This window comes from Molossus molossus, unplaced genomic scaffold, assembly GCF_014108415.1.
Source record: "Molossus molossus isolate mMolMol1 unplaced genomic scaffold, mMolMol1.p scaffold_m16_p_6, whole genome shotgun sequence".
Lineage (NCBI taxonomy): Eukaryota > Metazoa > Chordata > Mammalia > Chiroptera > Molossidae > Molossus > Molossus molossus.
The window spans coordinates 20,768,070-20,793,784 of NW_023425399.1; the positions used below are offsets into that span (position 1 = coordinate 20,768,070).

The window sequence follows — 25,715 nt, forward strand, 5'->3', positions numbered from 1 at the left end:
AAGGGCGCGTACTTCGGTTGCAGTTTGTCCCCGGCCCTGGTTGGTCGTGCGGGTGGCAGCCACTCGATGTGACCCTTCACGTCGATGTTTCTCTCTCTCTCTCCCTTCCTCTCTCTCCCTCCCACTCTATCTGTACAAAAAATGGAAAAATATCCTCGGGTGAGGATAAAAAAAAAAAAAAAAAAAAGTACATGGAATGTGCTCTGAAGAAATAACAAGATGTTCTGATAAGGGTAACCTAACCTTGGGTAAGATGGTTAGAGGAGGCCTTTCTGGGCATGTGACACTTAAGATTACATGAAAATTGAGGCATTGACTTATGTGAGAATAGTGCAGGAGGCTGTTCTAGGCAGAGGGAACAACATATTCAAAGACCTTGAGGTGAGAAGCAGGTCTGTGTGCCTAAGAAACAAAAAATGCCATGAAGGCTGAATCCTTTTTATTGAAAGAGAAAATAATGTGAGTTGTTGAGATTAAAGAGGTAGGCAAGGGTCACATCTGTGATGTCCAGTACAGTAACCACAAGTCATATGTGGATTTTGAGCACTGGAAATGTGCTGTAAGTATAAAACACATAATGGATTTTGAAGACTTAGCTTTCGACAAAAAGAATGAAGTATCTCATTAATAATTTTTAAATTAATTATATGTTGAAATAATACATTGGATATATTGGGTAAATAAATAAGTATATTACAATTAACTTCACTTTATCTTTACCTTTTTACTGCAGCGTCTAGAAAATTTTAAATTACATGTGTGGTGTGTATTATATTTCTGTTAAGTAGCACTGGGCTAGATAGATAATTAGAGGCATTGTATACCCTATTAAGAAGTTTGGTTGCCCTGACCGGTTTGGCTCAGTGGTTAGAGCATCGGCCTGCAGTCCTGAGAGACCCGGGTTCGTTCCCGCTAAGGGCGCGTACCTCGGTTGCAGTTTGTCCCCGGCCCTGGTCGGTCGTGCGGGTGGCAGCCACTCAATGTGTCCCTTTCACATCGATGTTTCTCTCTCTCTCTCTGTTCCTCTCTCTCCCTCCCGCTCTACCTGAACAAAAAATGGAAAAATGTCCTCGGGTGAGGATAAAAAAAAAAAAAAAGTTTGGTTTGCATTTCTAAAGCAGTGGGAAGCAGTGGAGTAGTTTTAAGCAGAGAAGTAACATGATCTGATGTCCATTTTAAGAAAGTACTCTTTCTGTTTAGAATGCCCTAGCAAGTTTGGTATATTTTTTTTTTTTTTATCCTCACCCGAGGACATTTTTCCAATTTTTGTACAGATAGAGTGAGAGGGAGAGAGAGAGAGAGAGAAGCATCGACGTGAAGGGACACATCGAGTGGCTGCCACCCGCACGACCAACCAGGGCCGGGGACAAACTGCAACCGAAGTACGTGCCCTTAGCGGGAACCAAACCCGGGTCTCTCCGGACCGCAGGCCGACGCTCTAACCGCTGAGCCAAACCGGCCAGGGCAAGTTTGGTATATTAATAGTTCTTTCCTTTTAGTGGAAACCCTCAACATCTCTTTCTCTCTTTTACTCCTTACTCCCATAGGCAACTTAAAGTATCTTGTAGCCCCTGGTGATTGGTCTTTTATTGGTAGGATGTTTGTTCCCTATGACTAACCTACCTGCCTGGTTAAAACAGAAAGCTGACATATATCAATGACAAGACAGAGGAAAGTGTTGTGCTCTCATTAGCTTTATTCTTTACCATCTGGCTCTGTACGGAAGGACTGGTGAATGCAAACTTGCAACTCCTAGCTACAGGCCAGCTATCCTTTCATTTGTCCACAAGGTAGTGCTGTTCTCCAGAGTAACAATAGTCAAAATTTTGGATTAAAGGCGTGAAGCATCCCAAAACTTATTTCAAAGAACCTTTGCATTTATTTATTTATTTAAAATTTAAAAAAAAATTTTTTTTTTCTTTATTGATTTTTAAAGAGAGAGGAAGGGAGAGGAGGACAGAGATAGAAATATCAATGAGAGAGAACATCCATTGGCTTCCTTCATGTCCCCAACTGGGGATCAGGCCCACAACCTGGGCATGTGTTCTAACCAGGAATTGAACCAGTGACCTTTTGGTGCATGGGATGATGCTCAACCAACTGAGCCACACTGGCCAGGATGTAAAGACCTTTTTATCATTAGACCAAGTAAGATTGAAGTTGCCTCTAAGTTTAGGGTATACTCAATTGGAACACTTCCAGTGCTATTACCTATTGGTGAGGTTCAAATGAGACAAAATTTTGTAAGCATTTACAATCTTATACAAATGTTGGTCTAATCATCAGATGTCTCAGAGGTAGATTAGTAACAACCTATCCTTTTCTTTTCCAATTAAAATTTACATTACAATATTATATTAGTTTCTTGTGTGCAACATAGTGATTAGACATTTATAAAACTTATGAAGTGATCACCCCAATAAGTCTAGTACCCATCTGACACTGTACCTAGTTATTACAATATTACTGACTAAGTTTCTGTGCTGTACTTTACATCCCCATGACCATTTTTTATAACTGGCAATTTGTGCTTCTTTAACCTTACCCTTCACAAACTTTTTCACCCATCCCCCCACCTCCTTCCATCTGGTAATCATCTATTTGTTCTCCATATCAATGAATTTGTTTCTCTTTAGTCTGTTCTTTTATTTTGTTTTTTAGATTCCTCATATAAGTGAAATCATATGGTATTTGTCTTTCTCTCTCTGCCTTATTTTGCTTAGCGTAATACCCTCTAGGTTCATCCATGTTGTCATCACATATGACACAATTTTATTCTTTTTTATGGCTGAGTTATATGCCATTGAATATATGTACCACATCTTTATCCATTCATCTATAGATGGGCACTTAACCTATTTACTCTTTATTGCATCTGTTTCTCTTCTGGATATCTGTTTATATTATTGAAAGGGAAATAGTATTTTGCTCACAAATATTACAGTGTCCCCATACTATCTTTTTCCTTCACACACACACACATACACACACACACACACACACACATTCTCGCTCTCTCTCTCTCTCTCAGCTGGTTGAAAATAAGTATTCAGAGTTCCAAGCTCTTTGCTGATGCTATGCATCTCTAATCATTACCCATCTCTATATCATGATAATTGGTTATGTTCTCCTTGTACTTCATGTAAGTAAACTTGCTTAGATGAGGTTGAAGAAAGACCCATATAGTATTGAACCCACAGAAAACTACAACTCTTGTGTACCTTTCTCTTTTTTTAACAACATTTGTATTTATTCTGATTATTTTCTTTTCATAACCCAACTGTCATTTTCAGGGGAAGGTGCTATCAACCTGGCTTTGTCTCAGAACCGAAGCCAAGATGTGAGAATGAATGGACCCATGGGAGCTGGAAATTCAGTTAGGATGGAGGCAGGATTTCCCATGGCAGGTGGTCCAGGTGAGATCTCCCACTCAATTGTATGACATTTTACTAGTTTCCTTTTTTGGCTTCATTTGCTGATGTATGATCATTTGGGTCCTGCAAGACAGGCAGGGGTTCCTGGCACATCTCTGTTTACTAGTTCAGGAAATCAAGACATGAAATTACTCTAAGAGGCTAGCTAGATTCACAGAGCATGCATCATATAGTTTTTACAATCTTTGGGGCTCATGCTTAAAGGTAGATGAACACTGAGCAATGCAGCGAACATTTAAGTTCTTGTTATATGATAGGACCTATGCTAAGAATTGGAAGTAGAAATGAATAAAATATATCTTACCCTCAGGATGTTTACAGCATAATGGAAAATGTAGCTTTCTAACTCCCACTTTCTCTAAGGCTGAGAATTTGTGAGCTAAGAGTTTTTGCATACTTGTGTGGAATCTGGAAGTATGTGGGAGAATATGTTTTTATATATTTAGAACTTGAGAAAGTTATAAATTATTTGCTACTAGTAATCCCAAAATTTCTTCTTTGGAGACTGAAGTCAGTATTCTGTGAATCGCAGAATATTAGAATTGAGTTCTAATATTGAGTTCTCATTTAAAGCTGAGGAAGATGTGGAGCTCACAGAAAGGAAACGATCTGCCCAGGGTCAAGTAGCAGCAGGCTTAATATCCCAGACCTAACTCCCAGTTTAGTGCTCTTTTCACTACATTAGTGGCTTTCATACTTTTTTCTGCTGCAGGGCCTTTTATTCAAATAAACCAGAAAAGCACAGCTTCTGTGGTTGAAGCAAAGTAAGCACCTGAAACTATAACCAGTTATTTACCTCCCCACCGACCACAGCAGCTCTTGAAGAAACGCAGGAGAGTGGAGAAGCTCAATTTATAAAGCCATTATTCTCAACAGTAGCTGAATACTTGTCCATATAGAACTAGAAGTAGGTTTTTATCCTTACACTGCCATTTAGTGGTTAATTATCTTAGGCTAGTCACTGCATCTCTCCAAGCAACAATTTCTTCACTTATTAAAATGAGATAATAGTACCTGTAATCTATTGAGCTCATGCTTGAAGGTGGATGAGCCATGTAGAAAACATTTGCTGAGTTCCTATTATATGTTTGGACCTGTGCTGTTGGGCTATTGTGGAGTCCCATATAGTAGATGGGAAATACTCATCCTGGTGCCTGTAGTGGGAAGTCAGTAGATGTAGTTCTCCATAGAAGTATGAGCGTTTGATGTTAAGGCAGCTTGATGAGAGATTATAGGTGGCACAAGTGAAGAACCAGGGTCAGAAGAAGAGTGGGAAGAGCCTAGCCAAGTTGCATGTAGTTGGTAAAAGAATGTATAGTCATAAGAGATTCGATGTGGGTTCTAGACTAGATTCCTGGCCAAATGATTTAATATTTACCTGTCTTAGTTTCCTGTAAACATATTTAATTATGTCCTGGAAACAATGTTATATAGATCCTTTCCAGCCTTAAAATGTTAGGACCCTGTTAAACCGATATCAGCACACTAATTGCAAGCACTCCTAGTATCTGGCAAATAGCTCTCTTAATATCTGGCTAGGATCTGGCAAATAGCAGGTATATTTTACTAAGCATCTCTGGGAAGTGAGTCTAAATTATAGTGATATATGTAATTCATTGTCAACATAAGAAACTTAGAAGCTTTAGGTTGAAATTAGGTTAGATTTAGTGAAGGCCACTGATTGTGATCATATATGCAATATGAAGTTTCAGAAATAATGAGTTAGTGATGAACTGCAGGCATAGTAACATTTTAACTCTTAATCTTTCTTTACTGCTAAGCATACTTCAGGAATGTTTTTCTCTACTGTCCATGGGGACAATGGATGCAAACACATTTAATATTAGGTTAAACAAAGCAGAGAAATTTTTCTATGGAAAAGACCTTAGTACCCTGTCAAACAATAATAAATTACTTTAGAATTGTGTATCTAGAATATCTTAAATTGTAAATTTTTCTTAGCACTACTTAGCATTGGCAACAGAAAGTTGACTGATAAGCAAAAATCTTTTGTAATTAAAACCATATCGATAGATTAGTGAGGATACCACAGTAGTCATTTAGTCATGGTTTCTCACCCTTGTCACTACATGCTTTGGACTGATAATTCTTTGCTACGGGGAGCTGTCCTGTGCATTGTGGGATGTTTAGCAGCATCCCTGGCCTCAACCCACCAGGTGCCAGCAGCACTACCACCCCTTCCCAGTAGTGCCAACGAAAACTATCTCCAGACATTGCTAAATGTCCCCCGGGGGACAAAATGTTTTCCCCAAAGTTGTGAGCCATGGATCTAGTCCATATTCCCACCTAGTACTGGAATGTATTTTATAATATCACTACTGAGCATGTAGTCAGCATGTACTTGAACATTTCTAAGTGTAGGAGGCTGATTGTAGACAAAGAAAATCTGCTTCTTATCTCCTAAGAACTTTCTTACTAATTACCATCTTTGAAAAACGGGATGCTGTTCCTAAGAAACAAATTCAGTTTCAACAGATGAACTTTTACCTAACTGCCTTCCTCAACTACAAAACACCTAAAAATCCTAGATAAAATTATAACGTTTAATGCACAGTTTGGTTTATTAAAAAGTAAGAAAAATCTCCAGCATAAGAAAGCAGTCAAAGAAGAAAATTTAGATAACAGTAAACAAAAAGGAAGATTCTGCAAGGGGCCAAGGGATTTGAATTTTAATGGCCAGAAAGGGATAAAACAGGAAGCTTTGCCTTGGGTCTACATAAAGAAGTAAGTTAGAATTCAGAATCCTTCATGAAGTCAGAATTTTCAGTGAAAGATAGATTAGAACATTTTTACCCTCTGGCATAGGAAAACATATGCAAAACCTCTCTTGGCCTGGGCTTCTATTTGGGGGTGGGGAAAGTGGTAGTTGTAGAATTGTTTTCTTTATCCTTGTGCATGTTGGACATTTAATATACAGGGTGGGGCAAAAATAGGTTTACAGTTGTGAGCATGTGAAACAACAGAGTTTATTCTTGTTATTATTTATTAATGTATTATTTTCCATATGAACAACTATAAACCTACTATTTCCCACCCTGTATTGAAATGACCCAGGAACAGCCAAGCTAAGTTACTCTGTAGTTCTAGACTGGTAATAATTGTTGAAGCTCTGGCCCTGGCCGGTTTGGCTCAGCGGTTAGATCAGCCTGTGGTCCGGAGAGACCCGGGTTCGGTTCCCGCTAAGGGCATGTACCTCGGTTGCAGTTTTCCCCGGCCCTGGTTGGGTCGTGTGGGTGGCAGCCACTCGATGTGTCCCTTTCACATCGATTTCTCTCTCTCTCTCTTCCTCCCACTCTATCTCAACAAAGTGTTGAAAAATGTCCTCTGGTGAGGATTAAAAAAATAATAATAATAATAATTGTTGAAGCTCTGGAGAGGCACATTTTCAACCCAAGCCATTGTAGATTCTCATAGTTAAAGCCTACTGTAAGTGAGATTATACTCCAAATTTATAACATTTAGGATTAGATAGACTCCCTCCTTTTGATAATGAGAATTCCAGATAATGGGAATATTAGAGTGTTTAAAATTACAAAAATCCTAAGAGGACAAGACAGTATCAAAACATAAAGAGAATTGGGGCTAGGGGTTGGGGATAGGGGATACCAGAACTTCTAGAAAATTTTAAATTGTTGAAGTAAATAACTTATTCAGAAAATTAGATGCTGCTGAATTGGAAGGTGAATTTGAAGAAATTATCCAGAATGAAGCAGAGAAAAAAATAAAGGAGGTGGAAATATGAAAAAGGTCAAGAAACATGAAGGATAAAAAGAAAAGGTTTAACATAAGTCTGAAACGAGTTCCAGAAGAAGATAAAGAAATTGAGGAAGGACAATAGTCAAATAGAGAATGGCTGAAATTTTTCCAGAATTGGTGAAAGAAATGAGTCCTCAGATTAAGAAGCCCAGTAATTGTGAGCACTACAAATAAAAATAAATCCATATCTGAGACAAAATTATAAAACTACAGAACATGAAAAACAGAATGTTAAAAGCAACTCAAAATAAAAGACCAATTATTTATAAAGGAAAGACTATCAGACTCACAACTAATTTCTCAACAGCAACATTGGAAGCCAGGAAACATTGGAATAATATTTCAAAGTGATGAGAAAATTATTGACAGCCTAGAATTTTAAACCTAGCTACACTATCAACAGTAGTATGAAATAAAAGCCTTTTCAAAGAGACTAAGAGAATTTACCATTAACAGACCCTTGCTAATTGAACTGCTCAAGATGTACTTCAGGAAGAAGAAAATTGAACCTAAGATGGAAGAAATAAGAGCTAAGGAATGGTGAGCTAAATAATTGGTAAACCTGGGGTAAATATTTCTAAGTAAGCATTGACTTATTTATTATAATGACGACCATATATTGTTTTTAGACTTTAAGTCAAATATGTCTGTTGACATTTTAAATATAGTCACTAAAATTAAATAGAGTATATAACTTCTAAACTATTAGTGGAGGAGTAGGAAGGAAGGGCACGATGGAAAGAAAATCAATCCAATAAAATTCAGGAAAACAGCACAGCAAAAGAAGGATAAAAAGCAATGGTATCATAAAATGATAAACTAGAATACACCACTAATTAACAATAAAGGTGAATGGATTATGAACTCTGATAAAAAGTAAGTAATCAGATTCAATAATAAAATCAGACTTATGCCCTGCCAGTATGGTTCAGTGGATTGAGCATTGTCCCATGGACTGAGAGGTCTCTGTTCAATTTGTGGTTGGCACACATGCCCAGGTTGTGGACTCAATCCCCAGTAGGAGGTGTGCAGGAGGCATCGATCAGTGTTTCTCTCTCACATCGATGTTTCTATCTCTCTCTCCCTTCCTTTCTCTAAAAAAAAATAAATAACATATTAAAAAGGAAAAATTGAGATTTAGCTATGTACTTAAAAGAAACATATAAATTACAAGGACTGAATTAGTTTATAACTAAAAGGATAGAAAAAAAGATAATCCAGATGATTATTAACCAAGAAAAGGTGGAAAAACTTTTTATCAGATAAAAGATAATTTAAGATAAAAAGCTTTATGGAAGATAAATATGACCACTGTATGATGTAAAAGGAAAAGTTCACCAGAAAGATAATTACATTTTTATGTTGTTAATAACCTGGCCTCAAAATATGTGAGGCAAAAATGGACAGAATTACATGGAGATAGCAAATATTAGGGGAAATTTTAACACACCTCTGTTAGTAATTGATGTATTGAGCTTATAAAAAAATCAGGATAAAGTTTGAAAAACGTAATTAAAATGGTTTGATATAATGGATATATAGTTGACTTTGAACAACATAGGGCTTAAGAGCCCCAACCACCCATGCAGACAAATTCTGCATATGTACACTTCTGACTCCCCAAAAATTTAACTGCTAATAGTCTACTATTGACTGGAAGCCTTACTGATGACATAAGCAGTAGATTAACACACATTTTGTATGTTGTATGTATTATATGCTGTATTTTTATGATAAGTAAGCTAGAGAAAAAAGTGTTATTAAAATTATAAGGAAGAGAAAATACATTTGAAGTGTTTGCATATTTATTGAAAAATATCCACATGTAAATAAATGTACCTGCACAGTTCAAAATCATGTTGTTCAAGGGTACGCTGTATGTAGAAATCATGCACTAATAATTCAAGAATTCTTATCTTTTCAAGCATAAATAAAACATTTATATAAATTGATCGTGCATTATTCCAAAAGCAGATTTTAGTAAATGCCAAATATTGGTTCCACACAGATCATATTCTCTAACCCATAGTACAACTAAGTCAAGTCAGTGGCCAAAAAGAAAACATAACAAAAATATTCCATAGTTTTAGAAATTAAAATACAGCCATAGCCTGTGTGGCTCAGTGGTTGGAGCATCAACCTGTGCACTAAAGGGTCACGTGTTTGATTTCTGGTTAGGGCACATCCCTGGGTTGTAGGTTTGATCCCTGGCCCTGATCAGGGTCGTGCAGGAGGCAACCAATCTATGTATCTCTCTTACATTGATGTCTCTGTCGCTCTCTCTTGTTTTCTCACTTTCTCGTTTTCTTTATCCCTTCCTCCACCCTTTCCAGTCTCTCTAAAAATCAATGGAAAAATATCCTCTGGTGAGGATTAACAAACACAAACAAACAAAAAATCAGTCATGATGGACATTAGAAAATATTTGGAATAATGAGAATAACATATATCAAAATTTGTAAGATGTAGCTAATACAGCACTGGGAAGAAAAGTAAGCCTTCAGATACTTAGAGCAGAACATCAACTGAACATTAACAAGCTAAGTGTATGACTTAAGAGTTAGAAAAAGAATAGCAGAAGAATAATTTAGGAGGAAGGAAATAATAAAGATAAGAGCAGAAATAAGTAAAGTGTGAATTTTTTTAAAAAGTAGAATAGAGCAGCAAAACCGAAAGATGTTTCTTGGGAAGACAGTTAAAATGATGAACCTGGTAAGACAAGAAAAAAAGAGAGACACAGGCAATGCAAATAATGGGGGGAGAAAAGTGTACAACTTAAAAAGATGTATTTTATAGTATATGAATTATGTCTCAGTTTTTTTAAAGAATGGAAAAATGGTATCCTATGAATAATTTTATGGTAAAACATTTTAAAGCATTGGCAAGTTAACAATTTTCTTGAAACTCTAATTTAAACAAAACTGATTTAATAAGATACAGAAAACTTGAAAAATCTATAACTACTTAAGAAATTGAAATAATTAAAAATCTGTCGCTCTGTGAACCAATTGGTATAATCCAGAGTGCCTGTTGATTTTACAGGTGAGTTTTAATAAACATTTAAAGAACAGATAGACATATTTTTCCAGAGCACAGAAAAAGAAGAAAGATGTTTTCCAATTCATTTCAAAGCTATTTTAATCTTGATGCCAAAATTAATGGAGGACAGGAAGAGGAGATAATTATAGGCTATTATCACTTATGAATATAGATGCTAAATCCTAAAAAGTCTAACTATATCAGAAATTAGAAAAATATGGAGCAAGAGGAGTTCTCAAACATCTACTTGGAGTATAAATTGGTGTAACCGCTTTTGAGAGCAGTTTACTAATATCTGGTAAACTTGAAGATGTTTATACTTTAAAACCTAGCAATTCTAATTATATAATGTAAAGACACTCTCACATGTCCAAAAGTATACATGACATTACAAAATTCTAAGAATGAAAAGTTAGGATGGGGACCTAGTATTTCTCAAGAGGAGAATGGATGTATGGATTCCATAAAATAGAGCATTATTATAGCAGTCAAGATGGATAAAGCTCAAAAAAATAAAAATTAAGTGAAAATGGAAACTGAAGAATATATATATATTGTGGTGCCACTTATATGAAGATTAAAAGCATACAAAAGAAATGCAATGCAATTTACCTATATATGTAGAAAAGAAATACAACATACATGGAACTGTTAACCCCAATTATAAGATAAGAGGGAGGGAATGCAATGAGATTGGAAAGGAGTAGGGGCTTTCTGGTGTTTATATACTATATATGTATCTGAAAGAAGAACATTGTGTGCCAATTCCAATACTCTATTCTAGAGATTTTTTTTTCTCTCTAGGATTAATAAGAATGACCAACCCAGCCACTGTTATGATACCCCAGGGTGGAAACGTGTCATCTTCCATGATGGCACCAGGCTCCAATTCAGAGCTGCAGCCCAGGACTCCTCGCCCTGCTTCTCAGTCAGGTAATGACCTCCAGTCTTTTGGGATCAAAAAGGCTGGAACTTCCTGCACAGATCATTACAAAATTCAGCTGTCTCTGATGCAATTTCTAATTCCCCAATTTAAATGCCACCTTCTTTACAAAATCTGCCCTAATTTCTTCAAGCTGAAATTTATCACTTTGTTGTTGTTAATCCTCACCCAAGGACATTTTTCTTTCTTTTTTTTTTTTTTGTTAATCCTCACCCGGATATTTTTCCATTGCTTTTTAGAGAAAGTGGGAGAGAGGGAGAGAGAAACATCGATGTAAGAGAGACACATTGTTTGGCTTCCTCCTGCAGGGCACTGATCAGGGCTAGGAATTGAACCTGCAACCCTTCAGTCTGCCAGCTGACACTAATCACTGAGCCAAACCGGCCAGGGCCCATTGATTTTTAGAGAGAGTGGAAGGGAGGGAGGTGTGGAGAAGGGAGAGAGAGAGAGAAACATCAATGTGACAGACATCGACTGGTTGCCTCCTGCACGTGCCCTGACATGTCCAGGGATCAAACCTACAAACTAGGTACATGCCCTTGACCAGGAATTGAACCTGCAACCCTTCTGTCCATGGGCCGACGCTCTGACCTCTGAGTCTAGCTTGCGAAGGCTAAAAGTCATCATTTCCTTCTTAGAATTTCTTGTTATTCTTATAAGTTTTACCACAACATTTGTTTTTTGCTTTGTTTTTCTTCAGGTAGAGGGGGAGGGAGAGAGGGAGGATGAGAGAGAGGAACATTGATGTGAGAGAGACACATTGACTGGCTGCCACCCACATGAACCCAACCGGGGCCGGGGACAAACTGTAACTGAGGTACGTGCCCTTAGCAGGAACCGAACCCAGGACTCTGTAGTCCATGGGTCGATGCTCTAACCTCTGAGTCAAACCAGCCAGGGCTCTGTAGTCCATGGGTCGATGCTCTAACCTCTGAGTCAAACCAGCCAGGGCTTACCACAACATTTGTAAAAAATGCATTCCTTGACATACTTAGTCCCGCAAGATACTCCATGACAGAATATTCTAAACAGTGAAGTAAATTTGGTAAATGTATCCTCCTCCTGGAGATCCAAAAATTAACATTTTGGAGGCACTGAAAGTCTTACAGTGAAGTTGTTAGGTCCAGTGTTTCTCAAACCTTATTAACTGTTTTGTTTTGTTTTTTTTATAACACTAATGAATATAGTTCCCGGAATATGCTTTGAAAATACCACTCCACAGTTTATCTTTGGCTCTTATGTCTATTTTTGAATGACAAACTTAAAAATTTTTTTCTTCTTTTATTGATTTAAGAGAGAGAGGAAGGGAGAAGGAGAGAGAGAGAAACATCGATGAGAGAGAACATCAATTGGCCACCTCCTGTGTGCCCCTCACTGTGCATTTTCGGCCCACAACCTGGGCCTGTGCCCTGGCCGGGAATCAAACTGGTGACCTCTTGGTGCATGGGTCAATGCTCAACCACTGAGCCACACCGGCCGGGCTGAATCATAAACTCTTTTAGACAAGATTTATCTTCCTGTTGTCTTGGTACATTGCTTTTCATATAGAAGATGCTCACAAACATTTCATTGAATAGTACCAGCAGATTTTACTCTATACTTGCAGAATTGCCAAGACTACTGCTTTAGGATCTAGGTTGCAGTAAGTTACTTTATGCTTTGTTGACTCTTTAAACAGATGCAATGGATCCACTCCTCTCTGGGCTCCATATACAGCAGCAAAGTCATCCCTCAGGATCTTTAGCGCCTCCGCACCACCCAATGCAGCCTGTCTCTGTGAACAGACAAATGAACCCAGCTAATTTTCCCCAGCTGCAACAGCAGCAGCAGCATCAACAACAGCAGCAGCAGCAACAGTTGCAGGCAAGACCCTCACAGCAACATCAGCAGCAGCAGCCACAGGGAATTCGACCCCAGTTTACTGCCCCAACTCAGGTGCCTGTTCCTCCAGGCTGGAACCAGCTGCCTTCTGGAGCTCTTCAGCCTCCTCCAGCCCAGGGTTCTCTGGGCACAATGACTGCAAACCAAGGGTGGAAGAAGGCTCCTTTGCCTGGACCAATGCAACAGCAACTTCAGGCAAGACCATCCTTAGCCACGGTACAGACACCTTCCCACCCTCCCCCTCCATATCCCTTTGGCAGCCAGCAAGCCTCACAAGCCCATACAAACTTTCCTCAGATGAGCAATCCAGGCCAGTTCACAGCTCCTCAGATGAAGAGCATGCAGGGAGGGCCCTCCAGGGTTCCAACCCCCCTGCAGCAGCCCCACCTCACCAACAAGTCTCCTGCCTCCTCACCCTCCTCCTTCCAGCAGGGATCCCCTGCATCCTCCCCAACGGTTAATCAAACTCAGCAGCAGATGGGACCAAGGCCACCTCAAAATAACCCACTTCCCCAGGGATTTCAGCAGCCTGTCAGCTCTCCGGGTCGGAATCCTATGGTTCAACAGGGAAATGTGCCACCTAACTTCATGGTGATGCAGCAGCAACCATCAAACCAGGGGCCACAAAGTTTACATCAAGGCCTAGCAGGTGAGGAACACTGAAGCTATTTGTGTTGATAAGTTTACTGGAGATAGATCTTAGTAGAACTTCAATTTTGAGATAATGGAGGGAGTGAAATAAGGATATAATTGTTTGGTTTTCTGGATATAGTGATGAAATTTGATATAAATTAGTTAACTTGATACATTATGCAGTATCTTACTTGTTACATTTAAACTAGCCCTCTGGATAAAAAGGCAGGTAAAATTCAATATAGAGATGCTCATTTTGTTTTCAGATTATTTTTGCTTGATCTTGTACTAGTAAATTAAAATGTCCAGAAGAAACATGCATTTTATTAACAACTTATACTGCTCAGTTGTTGAAAAAATTAACATTATGCAATAGAGCAAAAATGAAAAGATAAGTACAGGATTTTATTGGGGAAAGGGCCCTTCTAGTTTTCAATTTTGATAATCCTAAATTAGTCAAATAGCATGGTATTTGTTAAATTTGATTAAAGGGGAGTAAGTTCAGAAATCATTGACTTTTATAGTTTTATAATGTCAATGCCTGCTCCTTAGAGAGGGAATTCCACCAGTTATACCTAAAGGAGATTTATTTATTTATTTTGTAAGGTGCCTCTTGTATGAAGAAAAAGCAATGGAGCTTAATGTGTGAGAGGTAAAACGATTACAGTAAAACTTATCCATCTCCATGTTTATTATTTATTCTTATTAATCATTGATCTAGTGCACATGAATGTGCTTGGAGCTTTTCAGTAAGGTATAGAGAGTGTCAGTAATAATGTCATCTGATAAACATACCCCACACCAAAAGACACCCATTGCCCCTCTCAGAAAAAACTCTTGCATCTTTAGTGCAACATAGTAAAGGCATGTTCCCATGGTTTCTGGTGCAATTAAGTTGATCATCAGTCTTTTCACTCTCTTGTAATTAATTTTATGGACATGCAGGCTCTAATATTTGAATTCTAAGAAGTTTTATAAAATGCAAGAATGTTTCAGCTCCAAACTTCACTGTTCTGGGCATCTAGCCCTTGATCAGTAGAAGCTGGTTAGTCCCTCCTACAAATGTGATTTCTGATTTAATCACAATGGAAGCATGCAAATGGGGACTTGTCACTGCTAAAGAAAGGACAAATACATATTTGTCTACAAAGCGTTTTTCAGGATATTGAAAATTTGGCCCTTAAGAAAAATTAATGGACAAGTACAAAAAATTTTAAGTGAGCTTTAGGTCTTGGTGCTTTCATAGAGCAGATGATGTGCTCACCTAGGTGATCTGACCACATCAAGGCCTAGGTTATAAACAGTGAATGGGTTCTGAGATTCTCCTTTTTACAGATTTTCTGAAATTAAACCTTCCTATAAAAGGAAGTAATATTTTAGTGAGATTCCATTAGAGCATGGTTTTTGGTACCATAGCTGTCAGAATTGCAGCAAACCTTATGAGGGGAAGGCATGATGATAAATTTTATATAGCCTCACTTTGAAGCTCCTATGAATCGTTTCTAATCTTTTGTCTTGTTCAAAGAGACAAGCACAATATTGGGGGGAATTTTTCTACAAAGGAGATTGTCATCTATTTTCCTCAATGGGGAAAAAGACCACCTATCTATGCTTAATATCAGGACCCAACTTTTGTTCTATAGTATTTCTTATCAATTTGTTTGAATATGAGAGAGCTTATTCCATTGGTACCTGTGTTAAAGTATGTAAAATTTTGGGGTCCGCTCTATTACAGAGAAAAGTAAAGAGCTGTAAACTTTGCTGTGACGTGGCCTCAGATCACATTTAGGGAGCAGATTGCCATCTTTTCCTTGGCATGTTCTAAGTGTAAATTTTTTAGTATTTCTTTTTCATTTTGACAATGCTCATGTAAGAGATTGTGTTGATTTTTTTAACCATCTTTCCCAACCTTATTATGAAAGATCTTACCAGTGTGACAGAGAGCTAAGCCAGTGGAGACTTCATGCAGCTCATCCTTCCTTATTCATTCCACATCTAAGAAAGAGTATAAATTTGCTAGGTAACTGCCTTACTCGTTGTTTTCTATTAAGGAATGCCTAAACGCCTCCCACCTGGCTTCTCAGCAGGACAGGCCAATCCGAACTTTATGCAAGGTCAGGTGCCTTCCACCACAACATCCACCCCTGGGAATTCAGGAGCTCCTCAGCTGCAAGCAAATCAAAATGTCCAGCATGCAGGTTGGTTTTCTATGATTTCTTCAGCAAGCATTTAATGTTAAACATATTGTGTGGTAGATATTGTGATAAGCAATAAGAATATACATAAGTCCTGGTCTCTCGCCTTAATTTCAAACCCATAAGTATGAATTATTCTTTAAAGGCAATAACTGATCTATCAAAAGTAGGTAAAATGTCTCAGGAACCTGGAAACACCTAAGGAAAGGAGATGAAACTTGAGTTGCAGCAGGGTTCAGCATTTTTTTTTTTCTGAAAAGAACCAAATAGTAAATATTTTCGGCTTTCTGACTACTTAACTGCTATTGTGGTACAAAAGTAGCCAGAGACAATACGTAAATGAATGAGTTTGGCTGTGTTTCAAACACTTAATTTACAAACTGGCAATGGGCCTGAGACTGGCAATGGGACTATAGTTTGCTGACCCCTGGATTAGTAAAAGGCAAAAAATTGTTTGTGTCAGAAGAAACTATAGCTATAAAGGCATGGAGGCACATGGCATTTTGGACAACTGCCACTTTAAAAATCTCTATATAGTACATGTTAGCAGTGTTTATGCTGAATGTCTGAATTCTGATTTATACTGTGGTGTTTGAAAACCAAACTTTAATTAGTACTGGTTTAATGCCAACAGTGTGTTGTATACAAGAACAAATTTTAGAGGAAAAGTAGAATGGAGCAGAACGGCTAAAAGTAAAACAGTATTGTATAAGCCCAGACTTCATGTTTCTAGTTGCTTAGGTACCACATGACTAATTCTCTTCCCGTTTCTCGTTCCAGCAGTTAGGACTGAGGTAGTGCATATATTTTCTCAACTCCCATTCCCACTTGGAGTTAATTTAGTTATTTGGTTCCAGCTTTAATTGTAAGCCACTAAGGAATGAGAAAAGTCCTAACTTAACAAAAAATAGTTCAAACTACCTCTTGAAGGGTGAGAGTAGGGCAAACTGCTTGACTTTCCCTATCTGCTAGAGTAAAACTGCACTCCTGAGCTATGTGAATTTGTGTTTTCTGTAGAAAGTGTTAAAACAGTGATAAATTCATTCATAATTCCACCTAAGCACAGCTATATTATATTTTTTATATGTTTTTATTGATTTTTTTAAAAAGAGAGATAGAAACATAGATGTGAGACAGAAACATTGATCGGCTACTGCACGCCCCCTACTGGGGATCGAGCTTGAAACCCAGGCATGTGCCCTGACTGGGAATCCAACCAGGACCTCTCAGTCCATGGAATAATGCTCAATCCACTGAGCCACACCAGCTGGGCTATATTGTATTTTTATATGGTGCCTTCCACATGCACATACTGTGCTGATTTCCCCATTTATTCCATCTAAGATGTCTCCACTCTTGCCTGTTATTTTCTGTGCCCTTACCCTACTTTATTTATTTCTACCTTGTTAGCTTATACTTCTTCTTGTAAAAATACTTGTATGTCTGTTATTGTCTTTTGCCAATTAGACTTCAAGGAGTCAGGGTTTTGGTCTATCTTGTTTATTAATATAACCTCAGCTCCAAAAGTGCCTTGTACGTATTAGGTACTAAATAAATAGCTGTTGATTGAATGATAGCTATAGGAAAATCCCAAAGACCCAAAATAAATAAACACTGCTACAAGCTAGGCAGTGTTCTTTGTCTAAATTAGAAATCACTGAGAAGAATAGAACATGTCCCTTGGGGTCCACTAGGAATTGCCAAGAGGAGGGTCACTGAAGTTTTAACATCCCTTGTTAACTATCCTCTATCTACTGCCTCTGGGTCATCTGTCAGTTGACTCCTACCAGAGGCTCAGCTTTCAGATCAGGATTAAATAGTTTTTACCACACTGGGGCAGAGGAGACCTGTCTTTAGGAAGTATTAGGTGTTCTTTTCTTTTCCTTTTTTGTTTATCCTCCTCTGAGGATATTTCTTCCATTGATTTTTGTTTTAGAGAGAGTGGGAGATAAGAAGAGAGGGAGGGAGAGAGAGAGAAAGAAATATCAGTATGAGAGAGACACATCGATTGGTTGCTTCCTGAACATACCCTAACCGGGGCTGAGAATCAAACCTGCAACCCAGGCACGTGCCCTTGAATCGAGACTGCAGCTCTTTGGTGTGTAGGCCAATACTTTAACCACTGAGCAACAGCAACCAGGGTGAGGTGTTCTTTAAAGTGCAGCATCCATATATCATACATAAAGAGTCATTATTAGTTTTTCAAAAAGGACTTTAAAATGTCTTCTCAGCATTGTTGAGGTCTTCCTAAGAGGATGCGTCACATTCTTTGTTTCCTTTACTCATCTAAAGCAGAGCTGATTTCACTAGCCTACAGTGCTTTTCATTATCATCCTGAGATAGCTACAAGTCATTTTTTAAAATTTACTCACTATCAATATTTATTCATGAAAAGCTACAACCAGACTGCAGCCTGTGACAAATTCACACATGTTCTCTTAAGGCCCAATCCCCATCCCAAAATGAGATCTGTTACTAGACCCAGCAAGCAAGGGCAGGCATCACAGAGAGGATGCCATGCTCTACCCACAATCCCAGGAAACAGCAAAAGTTCTCATTGAAGTTGGCTGTTGCTTTAATCAGCCCCACTCCATGATCTCCCTGGCATGCCCTCATCCCAACTTGACATCCACAGCTGGAGGCTGAGACCCAAGCAAGCCTGGAGTGTGGTCCCCAGCCATCACTATAGGAAAATTATGTTTGGCCAGAAACAGATTCAGTGGATTATGAGGGTCCTAGTCATATTTAAATAATGAGATACTGACTTGCTCTTCATTTAATCTGAAAGAAAGTACACTTCATTGATCTTTGAAGTGTTATCTTTAAGTTGCAAATAGGAGTAATGAAATGAATTCTTCTTTATTGTATGGTTATTGAGAATGTAACAGTTATCCCACAGTCAAATCTCCATACTTTAGAAAACCCACAGCCCTGGCCGGTTTGGCTCAGCGGTTAGAGCATCAGCCTGCGGTCCCAAGAGACCTGGGTTTGGTTCCCGCTAAGGGCATATACCTTGGTTGCAGTTTGTCCCCGGCCCTGGTCAGTCGTGCGGGTGGCAGCCACTTGATGTGTCCCTTTCACATCGATGTTTCTCTCTCTCTCTCTCTCTCTCTCTCTCTCTCTCTCTCTCTTCCTCTCTCTTCCTCCCACTGTACCTGAACAAAAAATGTCCTCGGGTGAGGATAAAAAAAAAAGAAAAGAAAACCCACAGAAAGTATGTCAAGTACAGCACACTTATTTATGTTGGTCAGTGGATATATGGGTGATGGGTATTTTCCAATTAAGGTAATTTGAATATCTCAATACCAGTAAGATAATAGTATTCCCTTCTGAAACTGTACTCTTTTTTTTTTGTTTTTTTTAAAGGTGGTCAAGGAGCCGGTCCTCCTCAAAACCAGATGCAGGTGTCCCATGGGCCACCAAATATGATGCAGCCCAGCCTCATGGGAATTCATGGCAACATGAACAACCAGCAGACTGGTAGTTCTGGGGTTCCTCAGGTGAACCTGGGCAACATGCAAGGCCAGCCCCAGCAGGGCCCACCATCTCAGCTGATAAGCATGCACCAGCAGATCGTGCCCTCCCAGGGCCAGATGGTCCAGCAACAAGGAAGCTTGAACCCTCAGAACCCTATGATCCTTTCAAGGACCCCGCTCATGCCGCAGGGCCAGATGATGGTGAACCCTCAGAGCCAAAATCTTGGCCCTTCGCCCCAAAGGATGACCCCACCCAAGCAGATGCTTCCCCAGCAGGGCCCACAAATGATGGCGCCACATAACCAGATGATGGGGCCTCAGGGGCAAGTTTTGCTCCAGCAGAACCCAATGATAGAGCAGATCATGACCAATCAGATGCAGGGGAATAAGCAACAGTTTAACACTCAGAACCAATCCAGTGTCATGCCGGGACCAGCACAGATAATGAGGGGACCAACTCCAAACATGCAAGGAAACATGGTGCAGTTTACGGGACAGATGTCAGGACAGATGCTGCCCCAACAAGGGCCTGTGAACAACAGTCCTTCTCAGGTTATGGGGATTCAGGGGCAGGTCTTACGGCCACCAGGGCCCAGCTCACACATGGCCCAGCAGCATGGTGATCCTGCTACTACAGCAAATAATGACGTCAGCTTGTCTCAAATGATGCCTGATGTTAACATGCAACAAACCAACATGGTCCCCCCGCATGTGCAGGCCATGCAGGGAAACAGTGCCTCGGGAAGCCACTTCTCAGGCCATGGGATGCCTTTCAATGCACCTTTCAGTGGAGCACCCAACGGAAATCAGATGTCCTGTGGTCAGAATCCAGGCTTCCCGGTCAATAAGGATGTCACACTAACAAGCCCATTATTGGTCAACTTATTGCAAAGTGACATCTCTGCAGGCCATTTTGGGGTAAACAATAAACAAAACAATGCCAATGCAAATAAACCGAAGAAGAAGAAACCCCCTCGGAAGAAGAAAAATAGTCAGCAAGATCTAAAGTAGGTTGTGATAAGTTTTGCCTCAAATCTTATTTATTTCTGTGTGGACATTTTTGATGGAAAATTTTAAACATATATAAAATTAGAGTAGTATAATGAAATCCCCACACTTCAACAATTATCAACTCATAGCCTATCTCGCCTTCATCTGTGCTCTCCCCATTACCCTCTTGATTATTTTAAAGGAAATTTTTATTTTTATTTTTATTTATTGTTAGAGAGAGAGGAAGGAAGAAAGAGCAACATCAGTTTGTTGTTCCACTCATTGGTTGATTCTTGGGTGTGCCCTGATCCAGGATCAAACCCACAACCTGGTGTATAGGGATGATGCTCTCACTAGCTGAACGACCCAGCCAGGGCTAAAGCAAATTCATTTAAAATATTTACAGTATGTACTTCTGCAAGATAAGGACAGGTTATTTTTAAGACCACACAGTACCATTAGCACACCTAGAAAAACTAATACTTCTTCATATTCTCAGCTGTCCAGTGTTCAAAGTTTCCCCAATTATCTCAAGTTAATTATTTTTTTACTGTTTGCTCAAATAAGCATCCAAACAAGGTTCATACATTGCAATTGACTGATATATGTCTCTTATGTCCATAGTCTCAGGGGGGTTGTGGCACTCAGAGCCTGAAAAATAGCCAGTACTACCACAGTACAACTGCTGTTGGGGAACCAGAGAAGCCAGATGTGTTCTGGACATGAAAACTACTTACGGAGATTCCCTGCTGTCTCTCAAATAGAAATGGTTTTTTGTACAGGTGCCTTTTCTTTAAAGGCTCTTTATCATTCCTAGAAGCTTAAAACCTCACACTATGATGATTGGACCTTTTAAATCAGTTACCCTTTTGGTAAAGGAGTCTCCAGGTGAGTTCTTTTGCAAGATCACAGCAGGAAGGGCAGTTAATTTATATTTTATTTCCTGAAACTAAGTGTTAATTTAAATCATATTTTTGGTTTCGATGAACTATTTCCAGAAAGAATATTGATTAAATTGCAATTTATCTGCCATTATTTATAAAACTAGAATTCAGAGACATTTATTAATGGAATAGTGACCAATAAATATGAAATGAGCTAATTAAAACAAATAGCTAGAACTATAAAATAGAATAGGGGAGCTTTAAACAAGCATACATGTTCAAAATAAAATCAACTATCTCCTAGCTTCCCCATATTTCTTTGGTTGTCTCTAATATTGTATCATGCTCGTTTGCTGCTTCTTGAATCTTATAAATCAATAATTGTATATTAACAACCTGTATTTTTCTGAATTTAGACTGAGTAAACCTTTTAATTCTATAATTTTTTCAATAGATCTTTCTAAATTAAATTCTTTACTACTACCAACCTGTGGGAATAATATTTTTGTGGTGATATTTATTCCTCCCAGTATTCTAGGAATAAAATTGCAAGGTTGTACAGTTGCAATTGGTATGCATTTTTGCTCTTTTCCAAACCTGAGGGAGATTGCTTACTTATTGGGGCTATAGATTGTGAAAGGGCCTATACAGCATCACTCCTAGGAAGGGAGATAGAAGGTTTAATGGGATGAGCACCTGCTCCCAGCTCTTCCACTAGCTCACTGTGGAACCTTGGGCCTATCTCTTGCACCTCTCTGGGCCTTTGTTTTCTCATCCCTAACATGAGGTGCCTAGACTAGATAACCTGAGATTTTTTTTAGCATTACAGTTCTTTAAAAGTAAAAGATACTATAGAATCCTTGCCTGTAATTTGAAGTGAGAGAAAAGTCATTTAAGGAAGAAATCAATACAGGCATCTGAGTGAACTAAGGACCTGCTTCAGGTTCTAAATTTCTATGTCCTATGGCTTTTTAAATGGATTAAAAGGTAAAGCTTATGAAACTACACAGAATACAATGAGATAAAATACTGTCTAAAAGTAGGTGACCAAGATCAAGGCAGAGGGAATCTAAGGATAGGAAAGAAAGGTGTAGCTAGGAGTAAGATTACAAACAAAATGAGGGATGTGAGCTCTCTGGTTCTTTGGGAATGTGGGTTTAGTAGATGACATTTTCTTCGTTTCTTTCCCACTTAAAGTTTTAAGCTACACCCAGGTAAAAATGAAAGCATCCAACCGAATAGGGATGTCTGCAAATACTCATTCTGCATTCTGCAGCAATATTAATTAGCTTTGTTCTTAATACCATTTTCACCAACAACCTACAACTTCTTGCCAGGTGTTTAAAATGTGGGAGCCACCACTGTAATATCCATGAAAAAGAGACAATCTGGACTCTTTGGCTGAATTTGATACACCAGAGATAGTATGGTTTCGCAGGAACAGTACTTCATTAATGATAGCCCAAACTATGGTCAAGTCTTAAAACATCTAAAAGATGGATGATGACATAAAAATTATTATATCAGACATTTGTAGAAAGCACTTTGAGTAAATAGCTGTGCTAGTAGATTAAGTAGAATTTAAAATTTAATAGAATTGCCATATTTAAAAAAATATCTCTTATTGATTTTTAGAGAGATAGGGAGAGAGAGAGAAAAAAACATTGATGTAACATCAGTCAGCTGCCTCCTGCATGCCCCTCTATCGGGGTTTGAGCCCACAACCCGGGCATGTACCCTGACTGTGAATCGAACCAGTAACTTTTCAGTGCACGGGACAATGCCCAACCAACTGAGCCACACAGGCCGGGCCCAGACTTCTATGCCAAATATTTAATATTTTATCAGACTAGGGAGATGTAAATAATGGTAGGGATGATCATGCAAACTGATTTTAGTTCTTCAGAAAAAGGAGAGGGGTTAAACTAATTTCATGTATGAACTGTACAATTTACTCAAATGTGCAATTTATTTTTAGCACCCCAGATACTCGCCCAGCTGGTCTAGAGGAGGCCGATCAGCAGCCATTGCCTGGAGAACAAGGAATTAACTTGGACAACTCAGGCCCTAAACTGCCAGAATTTTCAAACCGACCACCAGGTGATAAAATATTAGAAATTATATGCTTGTCATCATTTATACAGCATTACAAGACTTCTCTTCAAGGAAACAATAGTGTATTGTTTTATCTCCTAATTTCGCTAGCAGTTTAATGTGTCTAGTATTTGGAAACTTTGCCTTGATAGTAAGTAAAAATTCCAAATATAATTTCTGAAGGCATGTAGATTCTGCTTAAATTAGTCCTTATTTTAAGTCCTCATAAGATCAGACTGAAATGTTAAGTGCCTCTTTATTCTTGTCAATATCAAGATTCTAACTGGCATCAAAAGATTAAATGAAAAGATGTTTTCACTCTGTCCTGCTTGCCTGCGTCTTTCCTGCAGCCTTTCCTACTGGGACTTTCTCAGAGCAGAAAACTACCAGTGTTTAAAATAATTATTTTAAATAGAAATTTTATTATGAATCTTTAAACATAAAAAAAAATATGTAAAGAGTAATAAAAAAGACACTTTGTGTACCTACTACCCTAGCCTAATAATAAATAGACCAATATTGTTGAAACCCCCTGTGTTGTACCCATCTCTGATTATAAAATAATATTACCCTGTAAATGTTGAAAAATTATGTTGAAAAGGAAAAAGTTTCCAAAATTCATTCATTCCATCCTAGGTATTATAGAACCAATGCTTCCTGCCACAGTGTTCCTATACCTGAGCAGTGATTTGTAACGTTACTCCCCTGTGACAGTTGAAAACACACAAGCCTGTCACATTTAGGATACTCTCCTCTATGTGTACAAAGGATTACGTTTTGTTTCTTCCTCACAAATTGTTCCACCTTATTTTTGGCATATAAGTGAGAGTAGTGTCGTTTTAGGGATAAACTTTAATCCACCCTTAATTTATACATTTTAAAAGTGAATCAAAAAATTTTTAAGTTCATCATAGTGTCAATAGTTTGTGTTATTTATTACAAATTGTTTGGGCACACCAAGCTTTCCATCAGTGAGTTGTAGCAGCACAACTGAGGCTGGGGAGTCACCAATCTTTGGCAGTATGTCCAAAAGGCATTAGGAACAGGAAGGTACTTTCTTCCTTCAGACACATCTGAATTCTTGTTATATGAATCCCAGGGGTCTTCACACCTGGGATTATTGTTTCATTTCTACAGTTTGCAAAGGAGCCTACAGACTGAATTTGGCCTATAATGTGTTTGCATTGTCATGCAGTGCCTTAAACCAAACTTCAATTTAAATGCCTTTAGGCAGAACATTTGCTCTGTGGTTTGGCTCTGTCCACAGGACTACTTCTGTCTTATATCAGCCCACCTGTCTTCTTCACAACCAGCCTGACCCCTAAAGGCAAATGAGTTTGCATCCCTTGATTAATAAATTTGGTTCTTGATTATGTTACATGCACTGTATGTGTCCTGGCTTTTCCTTTCCACTATTCTGCTGCAGCAGTCCCAGTCTGTTTTATCATTAGTGTTCTTTGGACTGCTGCCTCCAGCTTCTAGAACTTTATAGCAGCCATGCCCTTAACTGTTACTTTTGAGAGGCTGCTATATTGTCTATGCTATATACTCTTTGGTATTTACTGTACTGTCTGGTGGCCTGATTTTTAAAATATAAGGCATTTATGTCATAGCCCTAACATCGATGGGCTTCTACAGAAATGACAATTTTCTTAACATAGGAACCTGAGTTAAACCTATGGAACTGCCATGCTATTTGTTTTATAAATGTAAAGAAGTTATGTGAGCCTAAAACAAAGAAGGATTTTTTTAAATCTTCAAAACTGGACTGTGCACATTGTACTTATCGGTGCCATGGACATCTTTGGCCAGAAGACATTAATTCACTCTTGAGCACAGGACTGACCCTGTGGATCAGCAGCATTTAGTAGCTGTCTGTGAAAATCTTGAGCCCGCATTTCTTCCAACTCCTAGAGCCAACCATTCTTATTCCTGCGCATTCTTAAAACATTACGAATATATTTTTCACGCAACAATGGAATAAATCTAGTTTGTGAAATTGTATCCCAGTTACATTTTTTCCCACTGAACCACCTTTATTCTTGGTTAATGATTTTTTCATCCTTTCTGTTGATCATGTAAGGTTTTGGTTCTAAATGCCAAGTAAAGTTTTCACAAAAGAAAGAATCATTTGAGATGTTGATTTCTGTAAATCTCTAGGGCATTGTCCTTCAGAGTTCTTTTCTTGAAATTATTTTTTATTCTTTTTTTTTCGTTTTTTGTTCAGAAGAGTTGAAGGGAGAGAAAGGAAGAGAGAGAGAGAGAGAAACATTAATGTGAAAGGGACACATCAAGTGGTTACCACCCGCATGACCCAACCAGGGCCCGGGACAAACTGCAACCGAGGTACATGCTCTTAGCGGGAACCG

General features: G+C 38.5%; 1 protein-coding gene across 5 annotated transcripts in view; it reads left to right on the forward strand.

Annotated features, from left to right (window-relative positions):
* The window catches only part of NCOA6 (nuclear receptor coactivator 6), a 113,002-nt gene that overhangs the window by 58,989 nt on the left and 28,298 nt on the right, over positions 1-25,715 (forward strand). For 4 of the 5 annotated variants that reach the window (XM_036245828.1, XM_036245826.1, XM_036245824.1 and 1 more), the window contains 6 exons: positions 3,294-3,416; positions 11,055-11,183; positions 12,872-13,723; positions 15,759-15,905; positions 19,269-20,385; positions 23,231-23,352. In XM_036245828.1, the coding sequence (XP_036101721.1) occupies positions 3,294-3,416; positions 11,055-11,183; positions 12,872-13,723; positions 15,759-15,905; positions 19,269-20,385; positions 23,231-23,352 (2,490 nt within the window). The remainder of the gene's footprint in view (positions 1-3,293; positions 3,417-11,054; positions 11,184-12,871; positions 13,724-15,758; positions 15,906-19,268; positions 20,386-23,230; positions 23,353-25,715) is intronic. The other variant, XM_036245829.1, reaches the window with a different exon arrangement.